Genomic DNA, 14,420 nt, shown 5'->3' on the forward strand with positions numbered 1-14,420 from the left:
GTCTATAAATAGCACGTAGTTCTGCAAAATCACTCATTAGGATGTTTTTTTTTTTCTAATTTGCTATGACCTCAGAGTGCATCGAAAAGAAAACTAATAGGCTATCTGGTCTTTAAGTGGTGGTGTGACAAATCCTGCTTCCAGGCCTAAAGTAGTCTGCGTTTAATATGGATTTTGTGTTGTTAACATGTTTAATGTTTTGTATTGTCTTCTATTTAATCTCAAAAAACTCCTAAAAACAGTCAGTGATCACTGTTGGCTTCCCACTGCTTCTATCACCACTAATCATTTGAAAGCTCAGTTTTTAAAACCTTACGATGTAGCTACAGCCCAGCCCATGCAGCAGTATATTTCATTTCATTTCATTTTTATTTATTTCACACTTGGTACTACAATATGAATGACTAATCCTATTCATCCTTGTGGATGGATTATCTCAGTTGTTCTCCTGGCTGGAGTTTGGTCCGTTTACAGCATCCTGCGATGCGATTACATTTGTTTCTGACCACCGAGAATCCTCACGATAACTTTTATTAAGTGGAAAAAGTTAGTGTTTATATTATGCTAACATAGCTGTGCCGCTAACGGTCACGTAGCACATCGTTTTACACCAGCTAGCCAAACTTCAGTACCCTACAAACGTCACTGCTGTTTAGTTTTCTGTCTTCATTTATGTTGGAAGTGATAGCAGAGCTGTACGTTTGACTTTGTTTCCAAAATCCCTCAGTTAGGACATGCTATATTGTATTTAGATGGAATCTAGCGAGCTAACTTCCTGCTAATTTCGTCTTCATGGATGCCTGGATGATAAACTCAATTGTTACACATGGTAGAGCAGAACGCGGATCATTTTATTACAGATGAAAGACTTTAGATAGTTTTTCAACACTCAGTGATGCCACAGTGATCGTGTGATTTATGGACCTGCAGGTGCTCTTGGGAGTTTGAGCCAAGACACGGCTAGTGATGTCAGACTTAAAAGACCGATAAAGAGTGATATGAACATATCTATAGCTTACCGGAATGAAAATGTCTGGAGCACACCAACAGATATTTGGAGATGGAATCGAACTGGATATCAGCTGGTCTCACAGCTGCTATCCAAACTAGACGCCTTCTTTTGGTAACATCCGATACATGAGCTGCCTCATGTTGCTTCCAGGTGGGGAAAGAATGAAAAGATAAACCATTTTCAACCTTATTCTCTTGCCGGTCGTGCGATCTAACTTTACAACCAACCGCACAGCAAGTACGAACCATAACTGGTGTTATCCGTGTACTTTCGCTCCTCTTTCGCTAGCGCTTTGTTCGGCCCAGAAACATGGCGCCTCAACCAAAAATTCTGGCCACGCCCCCTCTCGTGACATCACTCTCCACTTCCGGTATTTCAGACAATCCCTTTCCGTCAAGGATTTTTAATTTGTTGCGGTTTTTTAATTTGTTGTGGATTTTTAATTTGTTGCGGTTTTTTAATTTGTTGCGGTTTTTTAATTTGTTGTGGATTTTTAATTTGTTGTGGATTTTTAATTTGTTGCGGTTTTTTAATTTGTTGTGGTTTTTTAATTTGTTGCGGTTTTTTAATTTGTTGTGAATTTTTTATTTGTTGCCGTTTTTTAATTTGTTGCGGTTTTTTAATTTGTTGTGGATTTTTAATTTGTTGCGGATTTTTAATTTGTTGCGGTTTTTTAATTTGTTGTGGATTTTTAATTTGTTGTGGTTTTTTAATTTGTTGCGGTTTTTTAATTTGTTGTGAATTTTTTATTTGTTGCCGTTTTTTAATTTGTTGCGGTTTTTTAATTTGTTGTGGATTTTTAATTTGTTGCCGTTTTTTAATTTGTTGTGCTTTGCACTTCCCAGCCACCGTACTTTCGCCAACAAGCGCGTGACTTTTCCCCACAGCTTTCTATTAATCATGTGATCGTGTGATCATGGCTGCTACACTTTGTGTTGTTTTTGCACTTTTAGCTTCTCTTCACACTTGTGGTGAGTGCATTATCTTTACGCTGCATATTGTGGCAGTTTTCGAGTTTCCAGCAAGCCTTGACCTACTTAATGTAAATCTAACCGGACTCAATTTTTTATGTTGTGTTTTTTATTCATCTGCACAAGTTTTATGATTCCTTGAAACTTTAAATAACCAGGAAGTGAAATTGCTGAGACGAACACTATCTTTTGCAAGTGTCCTGGGCTGACATAGGCAGCATTAATCTTGCTTGTTTTTTTTCAGTGTAATAAAACAATAAAACTTGTTGGTGTGTGTAGATGGGAAGCTGCGTTTTGCCTCCTACTATGGAGACCACATGGTGCTGCAGAAGTCTCCAGAGAGAGCTGTGCTGTGGGGATATGGCCCCGAGGGTGCACAGGTTACCGTCTCCTTGTTAGGTTTATTTAAACGGCAAGCCTCACTGGTCACTGTGACAAACGGTAAGTACAGCACGTTGTTGTCAAAGCCGGGATTTATCCTGATGTCTGTACTATATTCAAACTAAGTGAAATTGACGGCAGCAGATATAGCGGGTACCTCACTTTTGTTTTGGGGCTTGTATTCTGTAACTGTGGTCACTGACCTAGTAAAAGTAACAGCATGTTGTGCCTCAGATTCAGTCTATGAATTTGTCTTGATCATGTTTCATAGATGCTACAATGTTACACATAGCTAAAAGTTGTGTTTCTTTTTCTTAAAGGCATTTGGCAAGTGACCCTTGACCCTGTTGCTGCTGGTGGTCCATATAATGTGACAGCAAAAGTTCAGAACGATTCAGCTACTCTTACAGATGTGCTGTTTGGAGACATTTGGATGTGTGGAGGGCAGAGCAACATGTGGTTTAACATGACTCAGGTAAGGTTGTCTGTCTCTGTGCTGACATTCAGGTTTTGCCTTATACCTGGTGTCAGCTGGGACATGCCAAAACCCTCTGCATCTTTGCCCAATTACAAAAGAGCCATCAAACATATAAGGCAAAAAGCAGTTTCTTCTTAAAATGTATTTAATCATTTGTTAAAGCATATCTATTTTGTTTACTCACTCTTCACCAGATTTTCAATGCAACAGAGGAGCTGTCTGTTGTTGCTAAGTATCCTTATGTCAGGCCTTTTATGGTAGCGTTGAACACAAGTGGCATCGAGTTAATGGATCTGATAGAAGTAGAGATTCCCTGGTCTGTGCCCACTGCCAGTAAGATAAGATTTTATTTTCATTTTAAGTATTTATTGAGATATTGGAAAATGTGTTTATACTTAAAGGTTTTGTTTTGGATCATTGAACATTCATATAGTACTTTGCATCTCTCCCTAAATTCAAGCTATGGTTTTATTGTGGTTTCAACATATGACATTAGAATATGGTCTCAGGTCAAATAAATATCAACCATGATGCATATATACCGCTCTTAGCTTGCGTTATACTGGTTGATTAATGAACAGCTGTGTTTCCAGGTGTGGTGGAAGAGTTTTCTGCTGTGTGCTGGCTCTTTGGACGTTACATGTATGAGACCTTGAAGTACCCCATAGGACTGGTGGAGTCCTGTTGGGGTGGCACACCGGTCGAAGTGTGGTCATCTTCAAGAGCCCTGAAACAGTGTCAAGAAGTGCCAGTTGTAGACGGGTAAGGACATAAAGACACATTCTCCAGCTGTCTGACTGAAGTTAAGACAGCAGTTGTTTCTGTGTGTTTAATACCCATCAAACATGGTCTGTACTAACTGCACTGTGCATGTTTTCTCCATGTCGTGATCTCAGACCTAAAAAAAATTCTATTTTGTGGAATTCAATGATCCACCCATTGCTCAATATGACCATCAAAGGGGCCCTCTGGTACCAAGGTAAGACTCCTTATATCACAGGTAGGTTTGGCGTATTCAGTGACTCACATAAACTTCTGGGGTTTATCACATTTTCAGGTGAGGCCAATGCAGAGTATAACCAGGACAAGTACAACTGTTCCTTCCCGGCTATGATTGATGACTGGAGGATGGCATTTCATCAGGGCTCAGGGGGGCAAACAGCTCCTGACTTCCCCTTTGGGTTTGTCCAGGTCTGTTAGGCATTGGTTTAACACTAACAAAGAGTAAACTTGAAACATTTTTGGTGTAGGTGCACCATTACTGTAGCACTGTAGCATCCAACAACACATGGGCTTCTCTTTTCAGTATAAGTGTAACATAGGCCGATTTATAACATTGTTTATTGTGTTGCAATGGTGATGAGTGATTCCTCTACATGTGCAGCTGTCCACTTACATAAAGACCTCCAAAGATGATGGCTTTCCAAACATCCGCTGGCACCAAACAGCAGACTTTGGTTTTGTTCCTAACCTCAGGATGAAGAAAACCTTCATGGCTGTGGCTTTGGATTTACCAGATGCAACTTCGCCGTATGGCACGTAAGAACAAGTGAAAGCATAGAATTTTTGTTATATCTAGTGTGTACAGTGGGGGAAATAATTACTGGATCCCATGCAGAATTATTTGGTTTGTTCACTTACAAAGAAATTAAGTCTCCAATTTTTTTGGTAGCTTCATTTTTTTGTAGAGAGACAGAATATCAACCAAAAATCCAGAAAAGGCAGTTTACATAAAAGTTATACATTTTTTGCATATTCTCAAGCTAAACATTAGTACTTTGTGGAAAAACCCTTGTTTCCAAACACACAAGTTTATTTAAATTCAGTCTTATTTATGTAGCGCAAAATCACAAAAGCAGTTGCCTCAAAGCACTTTGTATTGTAAGGTAAAGACAATAATATATAGAAAACCCCACCAATCAGATGATCTGCTATGACAAAGCTCTTGGCGACAGTGGAAAGCAAAAACTCCCGTTTAAATGGAAGAAACCACCGGCAGAACCAGGCTCAGGAAGGGACACAGTCATTGTGGGTAAGGGGAGGTGGACAGGAAAAAAGAGACACTGTGGAAGAGAGTCAGATATTAATAAGAATTGGACATATAATCAAATCAATCCTTATACAACAGTTGGAAGAGCTTGGTCTGCGTAGCCGGCAATAAGTCAGACTGGTCCCCGGTGGGCGTTGGACTCCGCCAGGGCTACCTTTTGTCACAGATTCTGTTCATAATTTTTATATAATTTCTAGGCCAAGGGGCGGAAGGCTTCTGCTTGGGCAGTTTCAGAATCTCGTCTCTGCTTTTTATGAATGATGTGGTTCTGCTGGCTTTATGAGATGGTGACCTCCAGCTCACACTGAAACGGTTTATAGACAAGTGTGAAGCGGCGGAAATGAGAATCAGTGCCTCCAAGTCTGAGGCCATGGTCCTCAGCCGAAAAAGGGTGGAGTGCTCACTCTGGGTTAGGGACCAGTTCCTGCCCCAAGTGGAGGAGTTTGAGTATCTCAGGGTCTTGTTCACGAGTGAGGGGAAAGGGGAGTGGGAGATCGACAGACGGTGCTGCAGTAATGCAGATACTCTACCGCTTTGTCATGTTGAAGAGAGAGCTGAGTGTAAAAGCGCTCTCGATTTACCAGTCGAGCTACATCCCCACCCTCACCTGTGGTCACAGACTTTGGTTAGTGACCGAAAGAACAAGATTGTGGATACAAGCAGCGGAAATGAGCTTTCTCCACTTCTTCATTATTTAACAGACATGTGATGCAGTTCTCTATCCAGTTGAGTATTAGTATGCAACCTAACCCAACAATGTAAACTGTATTTTCATACATAACCATCAACATTTCAGAGGCCGCCTTTAATAGGCAAATTTTTCTCAAAGGTATGTCAGTCACATTGTACTGTCTTAAGATGGACAGACTGTACAACTCTTTTTAGCTAATATTTTTAGCATTCTACCCAACATTCAATAGCCACAAGGAGCTCTCCTCTCGTCAGATGCCAAGTGGGTTTTGGTGTCTTGGCGAAGGACTCTTCTACATGTGGACAGGAGAAGGTGGGGATTAAACCTCAAAACTATAAATAGCCATTGGTCTATCCACTCTACAAGCTGAGGCACACCTGTCACATTTGGGGATGAAAATAGACTAGGTAAAAAAAAAAAAAAAAGGAACATACCCCTCTGATGTCACTGATTGTTTGTGGATGGTGAAAATACCAAAGTCAAGGCTAGCTGTAAATGTTGCAATTTTTGGAGCCAAAAGTGGCAATTTATGGAAAAGAGGATGGAGTTGGTAAGTGGTACTTGACCCTTACCTGATGAGAGGAACATGCCAATTTTACCTCTTGTCTATAAGGTAGGTGTCTAACCTGGTAGTATCAGTTCTAGATTAGGTACTGGAATTAACATGCAGGCTGTTTTTCACTTACAATGGCAGAATTGGTTCTGCATTGGTGGGAAAGAGATGAGTGATGCTTAAAACTCCATTTAAGAAACGTACAATCCAGTGCAGATTACTGAATTTATCTAATGTCATCATAATCACTTATGAGGGAAAGAATTATGTATTTGATGATGGCGTTGATTATTTTTCAGTGGTACGGCTAGTGCAAAGCTAACTCTAAACAGATACAAAGTATTGAGAGTACAAATATTGGATTCTAGTTTATATGACAATCGGATTGTTTATAAAAATACTGATGTGGTTTTTCCGTTTCAGGATCCATCCCAGAGACAAGCAGGATGTAGCCTATAGACTGACACTGGGTGCTAGGGCTGTGGCTTATGAGGAAGAGAACGTGCCCTTCCTCGGACCTTTCCCCAAAGAAATTGCATCCACTCAGATGTACGTCAACATTACCTATGACCAGGCAGTCTCTGTCACATCATCCAAAGACATCTTTGAGGTAAGGGTGGCAGGGATGTAAGCTTGAGTTAGCGCAAATCCTAAAACTTTAGGGTTGACATTTGTATCCCTAGACCCCTTTCAAAAGTGTCCTACAGCAAGATATCCATCCGTCCATCCATTTTGTTCTGCTTATCTGGGGCCAAGTCATGGGGAAAACAACCTAGACAGTTGGCCTCAAGCCACCACCTCCACCTCATCTGGGGGAACACCATTGCCTTCCCACCCCAGGATATGCCCAGCGTATCCTGGGCCTACCCCAGGATATCTGCCTGGTGGAATATATCCATAACACCTCGCCCAGGCAGCGTTCTAATCAGATGCCACCACCTCAGCTGGCTCAATGTGATGTGGAGGAGTCATGGCTTTACTTTGAGTGCTTTCTGAATGACTGAACTGTCTCTCAAACTAAGCCCAGCCACACTTCACTTATTTTTGCCACGTGTATCTGCGATCTCATTCTTTCAGTCATTACTTGGAGCTTGTCGCCATAAGTGAGTGTAGGAATGTAGATCAGCTGGTAAATCAAAAACTTTGCTTTTATACTCAGCTCTTAGTTCACCACAACAGATTAGTACATCCATCAATGCAGAAGCTGTACCAATCTGTTTGTCATTTTCCAGCTCCCCTCTCCCTTCAATTGTTAACCAGACCCCAGGATACTTAGACTACTCTACTTGGGGCAGCAACTCATCCTAACTTAATTACAACAAAGCACCTGATCTGGAGTGAGAACACCATCCCTTTTTTTGCTGAGAACCATGGTCTCAGACTTGGAGGTTCCAGTCCAATTTGGAGGCTGCCACCCTATAAAGCTTACGCCTTTTGAAGCCAACAAATTCAAAACCAACAAACTGGGTGAAGTCCAAGAGCCACCGAACTGAATGGCTCATAGCAGTGGGTCAGATACCCCATACTCCTGAACCCTCTCAAACAGGATCCTCTGAGGGACGCTTTCTCCAAATCCACAAAGCACATGTAGACTCGTTGGACCGTTGCACCCTGCATTCCAACACTGTCCCTACTGGTGTGCAGGTTGTGTGTGCATATCAATGAGAAACATTGTAGAATAGTCTGCACAGCCTGGTTAAGTTACTTCTTAGATTATTTACTATTGTAGTTGTACTCTTATAATCATGCACTTAAAGAATATTTAGCTGTAGTCAATTCTTGCTGTGATGACTTCTAAGTCAAAGTCACTTGTTGTTCTCTTGTCTTTTTAATCAAGGTCTGTTGCTCGGATATTTGGGCTCCATGTGGGCCTAAGTCCCTTTGGCTTCAAACTCCTATAGTGGGGTGGGATCTGACCACCATCCAGGTGTCAGCTGCTGTGTGTCAGTCGTCTGAAGTCGCTGCTGTTCGATACGCTTGGAGAGACTGGCCCTGTGAGTTTAAAGCCTGTCCCGTCTACAGCGCCAGTTGGATTTTACCAGCACCTCCTTTCATCATCAATCACTCTTCATGGAAAGGAGGCATTTGGAAAAGCTACTAACCCTGAAACTGTGACAAGACATTTGTCTCTATGGTCAGTTGGGATAACTGGGCACGGTGTTGATTGGCGACCTCTCCAGGGTTTGTAATAGGCTCAGAGCAGCTTGTCTGTTCATTTTGTAATTCCATTTGGTGAAAACACTTTGTCTTCATGAAATTTGATGAATAAAATAATAAAAATCTCCATACCATTTCTTTATTACTTTGAATATGACCTTTTACTTTAAAAATAGTTGTATTTCATTGATCAGACACATATAGAACTAATAAAAAAAAAATCCCTTTATAGGTTTCACAGTACAGTGTAATGTATCAGCAACAGAATGGTTTGAAACTGAATTTTACTTTCATTGTCAAACTAAGGAAACATTAAGCAATAATCAGTGATCACTCTCTTCATTTCCAAATGAGCCAATGAGCCGTATATTTCACAGCCTTGTTATTAGACACCCTTTCAAAGCTGCTCCAACAAGGTTGTTCTTCAATTTGACAACTGCATCACTTAACAGTGGAGCTGGAATGTGATATGCAAGCCTACGAAACTTGAATTAAAAACAAAATCCAAGTTCTACAGTATGTCTCACTGTTTGGATTAAGAAAAAAGCCCAACTGTGAGACGTACAGCTGCTGCTGAAGTTTTACATTGTGGTAATTTCAGTTTTATGTACTGACACAGATCTTTAAAGCAGTTTGCAATGGTTGGACATTAATGGTGGCCTCTGTCTAACATCATGTACAGGACGTGGACATTTCACAGTTCTTCCATTACTTTATGCCCCAACCAACAGCTTTCCTATTCTCCTGCCTATAACCATCAGCTATCTTGGTTATTACTGACATTCAGTTTTAAATAACATGCCAACAGAACGCAGTGTGTTCATTTGTCTTTGCTGAAGCCAAACAGGTAATCTCCTTTGGTAAATAAGCACCTGGCTGGTAAGCTGTTGGATAATTAATGTTGCATCTGCTTTCATTTTTCATGCTGTTGTTTTAGTCTATAGATGTTAATTACTGTGGTATTCATAAGGATTCACCTCACAGCAACACACCGTTCTGTGTATCTGAGGAGGATGTTTGCAAAACCTTATCTAGCAGCTTGTTTGGTTTGGTGATCACTCGCTGTAGTGGTGTAATAACTGATGGTATCTGATTGTGGTGTGGCAGACATGTTGGAGTGATTGGGTTTCTAAAAAAAAATAAAAAGTGCTTTATAGTTTTGTTTTTCTTAGAGCTCTGGTGTTAATATGCGATCAGGCTTCCGTGTTTACCTTTGTTGGAATTTGAGAAAATGAGTCACTCAAAATAAAACTGCACAAACAATTTTAATTTGCGTGGGATTTTTTAAATTTTTTTTGGGAGGGGGGGGGGTGAAGAATCATGTTCTCATTGCTGTATTTGTATATTTCTTTCTTTGTTTGTGAAGTTCTTAACTAATTTTCTGTGCCGTCCTTGCAGAGCAGCAATCACTGTGATGATTTTTAGGTGATTCAGTCAAATTTTCCTGACTACTGTAGTTTTTTGTTGTTTATTTTTGTTACAAGCATTAATGAAAATGTATCAATCGTTATAAAATCAAAAATAAACATTGCACTCTTTTTGTTATCATTTATGCTTTCCCACTGAATCCTTATGTCATGTTTGAGTTTTACATTAACGAATAAAGCATCGTTTCCTGTTTCAGAACAGCTGATTAGGCCATAATTTACATGAATCAAGAAGGATGGAAAAGTGATTTCATCCCGGTCAATTCTGTCATCATCACTGTATAAAATAAAATTTTAATTTAAAGTGTATAATTTTATAATAATTCAGCTGTAACCTGACAGGGACAAATTCAGGAGACAGAAACTGAAGAAAAAATCTTGAGAAACAGATCAGAGACAGCAAAAGACGGATCTTCCCCCAGATTATGACCATTTCATTGTCTGAATAATTATTCCCTAAAAATTTAGTCTATTGATGTAAAGTAGTGACCTCATTTTCTTGTATTTTGTTTTGCTCTTTATCATTACTGAAAAAAAATGCATCATGAGATTTAGAGAAAAAGTCTGCTTTAATGTTCCCCAGCTTAACCATTTATAATATCATCTAATATCAGCCTTCACTGACAAATAATGGCTTACTTAGGCAGAGATGTTTTACTGAGTTATAGTTTATAGTTCAGCAATAGTTCCAGATTTAACTAAAAAACTACAGGACAAGTTTTCTAAGTCTTTGATGAAAACCTGGAAAAGCTGTTCAGTCAGAAAAATAAATAAGTTAATTAATTGGTTAATACACATTTGTTTGATACATTAAAGTACATGCTGATGTGGCACTAAATCCTTATTTGTATATGTAAGAAATGAGAGGGAATGAGAGTTTATAGCAGTTAGTTTTGGAGCTGCTTCCTCTAAACCAGGGGTCTCAAACTTGTGGTCCGGGGGCCACTAGCGGCCCACGTCACCCCTACTTGCAGCCCGTATATTGACGTGAGGAAATATAATGCGATTTGGCCCTTGAAGTTACTTTTTCTGTTAGGGAGGATTTGTTTGTTGTTGAGTGCAGTGTTAAATTAAGTTCTTTAAAAAGCAAAAAATGATTTAATATGAGCAGAGAGTACAAACATGTTGAGGGATTGGCTGTGTTAGTTCAGTGAGAGAGTTGTTTGTGAAAACAATTTTCACTAGCAGTCAAAAACTAATGTGTACACTTATGTCTGCATTTTTATTTTGTCAAATATAAACAAAATCATAGCAGCCAGAAAGAGAGTAACAACTTGTTTATTTGGTAGTTCAATGAAACGCTTCAGTTCAGTGAGAAAAAAAAAATTGCGTTCACATTTGCAGTTTTGTCTTGTTACACAATAATTGAAATTTATCCATCTTCTCCCGCTTTATCCGGGGCCGGGTTGCGGGGGCAGCAGCCTAAGCAGAGAAGCCCAGACCTCCCTCTCCCCAGCCACCTCCTCCAGCTTATTCAGGGGAACACCAAGGTGTTCCCAGGCCAGCCGAGAGATATAATCTCTCCAGCGTGTCCTGGGTCTGCCCCAGGGTAAATTGAAATTTAAAAAAACAAAACACTGCATTTTCAGAAATATTTGAGGGTGTTTTCTTGTTTGTTTGTTTGTTTTTTGTACTACTTAAACACTAAAGAGGCCCTCCAATGAGATGACAGTGCCAGCAGTGGCCCACAGCTCATTTAAGTTTGAGACCCCTGGTCATTACCTTCCTGTATTTCCCTGAGGATAGTAGCTCATACTCTGGAAAAATATATGGGATGGATCACTGGCAATTTTATAAATGTGATGAATCACATTTATTTCATATTTTGACTGGAGAGACTGATACTCTTTCCTAAAATTTAGGAAAGATGTTAGATTGTGTTTTTACTGCAAGTGAGTCAAGCTGGACTGCCATCCCAAATAGCAAACCTTTCAGTGCTGCATTGAAAATGAAGTCTGTTTGTTAATTTCTAACATAAAAATCAACATAAACTTCCCATTTAAAACATGTATCTATATAGATGCCCAAATACCTATATGAGCTAACCTGCTCTGTTGTACAGCCTTAAACACCACTGGGTCATGTACCCATATACCTTTAGGGTCAAATATAATTTCTTTCATTTTGTTCACTATGGAGACCACATGGTGTTGTAGAAGTCTCCAGAGAGAGCTGTGCTGTGAGGATATGGCCCTGAGGCTGCACAGGTTACCGTCTCCTTGTCAGGATTAATGAAACAAATGAAGCAAATCTCACCATTCACTGTGACAAACGGTAAGTACAGCACGTTGTTGACATCTCTACTGATTGGAAACAGAAGTCAAACTAAGTGGACCTGACAGCAGCAGGTATGGTGATACCTCACTTTTGCTTTAGAGCTTCTATTATGTAACTGCTGTGAGGGCATTCAGGCAGTGATTGTAAAGTTTTGAATCAATCAATTGCATTTGGGTAAAAATTTGTATCGCATTGATTTGGTAATTTTACTTGATCGCAGTTCGTGTATTGGTTTGTCTCTTTGTGTTAACCCTAAAACAGACTGGTGACCAGTCCAGGGTGGACCCTGTCTCTGGACCTATAGTAGCTGGCTCCAGCCCCTCCTTCCATGATGTGTTCACAAACATTGAACACTTACATTTTTACCAGTTGCAGCTTGCGATTTCTTAGTAATGTAGTTTGTAGATGCTAAATAAATGAAAACTAAAAGTTTCATGATGCTGCGGTGGGGCCAAAAGACAAGTTAAGCATGTTTGTTTGTCTGTAGCTCAGTAAGACGCATTCTGCTTTGCTCACCTGCTCTGCACACACACTAAACATACATTGCACTTTCAGTGTCGCCATAGGGTTGGTCTAAACATCCACAGCACTGTCTGAAAAACTGAAATCAATTTGAAGTTTTACTTCCTGTTCAAATACTGCCTGTCCCACACTCAGCCTGGAGCAATTTTCTCAATCTGGTGCCAAGTATCCTGTTCGATATCTTTTCAGAGGTCCCTTCACCATGTTTTCTTTAGCCTACCTCTTTTTCTTCTCCTCACTTGTGGGCTCCATGTCAGGGCTTGTCTGGTGATCTTGTTGCCCGGTTTCCTCAGTGTATGTCTAATGCATCTTCTACCTGTATAGCTACTTGCTTTGCTTTTCCCCCACAGGTCGTGATTACAGATCTTTGGCCAAAAGGTCTCCAAAATTTTGCTTGGGCAGCTGTTGATGAAGTTCTGCATCTTATTGGTGGCAGCTTTTGTCATCTTCCAATATTCTGTACCATAGAGCAACACTGATTTCACGTTGAGCTGTAGATTCTGGTCTTCAAGTATTCCTGACTTTACAGCATTTAACGGCACAAAAGTGTGAGAAAATCTTCATCTGCATCATGAGTAATTCGACTAATAAGACGTCTCATAATCATCATCTCATACATTTTAATATTTAAAAGTACAAAGTCTAAAATGTAGACATGCTTATTAAGGAAAATACAACTGGAAGAGGGATGAGCAGACTTTTCCATTTTGCAGTGTATGCATATTTTGCCTCACCTCCAAATAAGAGCACACTGTGTTTATGCATTAGAGACTAACATCCTGGCTTTACAGATGATAGCAAACACAATTTTGCACTCTATTGCACATTCAATAAGCACGCATCTTGTCTTATACTGGCCAGGTAAAATAATAACTGAAATCACTAAAATACAACACCATGATCTAGATGTGTCTGCATGTGAAACCAACTCTACACTTGAAAAGTGTGGGGAAGAAGGTGTGCGCTATTTACTACAAGTACGACACACAGTTTGACTTGATTACTTTTAAGAAGCTCCTGCTCAAGCATTCAGTGGGTCATTGTTGTGGCCTGATATGCTGCCAGGACACGGTATGTCTCTGGCATGACTTTAACATCTAAGGAAATTTTTTCTTTGACAAAAAGCTAAACAGGGATTTTCCATTTTCCTCTGAACTCTGCTTTTGGTTACTGTTTGATGTGTTGACTTGTTCTTGTGATCTTAGCATGGCACTCTTTCAAAAACATTAAAAATTTTTAGTCTCACACTGTATTTTTTTTTTCACGATCCATCCCCAAGATGAGTAGGACGTAGCCTATAGACTGACTCTGTGTCCCAAATCCGAGGTTTATGATGCCCATCATCGGACGTTTCCCCAAAGAAACCGCTACCACTTAAGTATTCAGTATGTTCAGGCAGCCTCTGTCACGTGCTCCAAAAAGGTCTTTGAGGTAGGACTGGCAGCGATATAGGTGTGAGTTAGCATTTCCACTAATTGCAAGTTTAGCAATTTGAATGAGAAACACATTGCAAAACACTTCAGAGCCTGGAAATCTCTGTGCATTTGTGCTAGTAATAAATAAATGTCACAGGGTGGACTCTGAATCCCTAAGCAATAGTCTCAGTTAGTGCTATCTGGATAATATATGTACCTTGACTGCATTTAACTTCCTTTTTACCGCTGTCACAGCCAGACAGTCACATTCATTTATTCACTTACGGTAAGTGTCCCATCATTAAGTGTCTCATCCCACTGGAATGTAAAGTAATGTTATTAGACGAACACTGCTATGTAACAGATTTGTTTTGGCTAGCTTGGAGTCCAATTCAGATGTCCCCATGAAGAAAATAAAGTATGTGTGCATCTAGGAACGAAATGATTATATCTACTTCAAGGTTTTCTGGATAGTTGCTTTTTTTT

At 39.9% G+C, this 14,420-nt stretch overlaps 1 protein-coding gene across 1 annotated transcript; it reads left to right on the plus strand.

Moving 5' to 3' along the window:
• The first annotated feature begins 1,677 nt into the window (after nt 1–1,677).
• siae (sialic acid acetylesterase) lies at nt 1,678–9,841 on the plus strand. Its single transcript, XM_085245605.1, has 10 exons — nt 1,678–1,983; nt 2,263–2,424; nt 2,685–2,839; nt 3,037–3,175; nt 3,436–3,604; nt 3,739–3,821; nt 3,900–4,033; nt 4,227–4,381; nt 6,560–6,746; nt 7,974–9,841. The coding sequence occupies exons 1-10, from the start codon at nt 1,929–1,931 to the stop codon at nt 8,235–8,237; spliced, it is 1,503 nt and encodes a 500-aa protein (XP_085101731.1). The 5' UTR covers nt 1,678–1,928; the 3' UTR covers nt 8,238–9,841.
• The last annotated feature ends 4,579 nt before the right edge of the window (nt 9,842–14,420 follow it).

This window comes from Mchenga conophoros, linkage group LG14, assembly GCF_057382185.1.
Source record: "Mchenga conophoros isolate Kocher_MC1m ecotype Shallow Benthic linkage group LG14, M_conophoros_male_GT1.1, whole genome shotgun sequence".
Classification (NCBI taxonomy): domain Eukaryota; kingdom Metazoa; phylum Chordata; class Actinopteri; order Cichliformes; family Cichlidae; genus Mchenga; species Mchenga conophoros.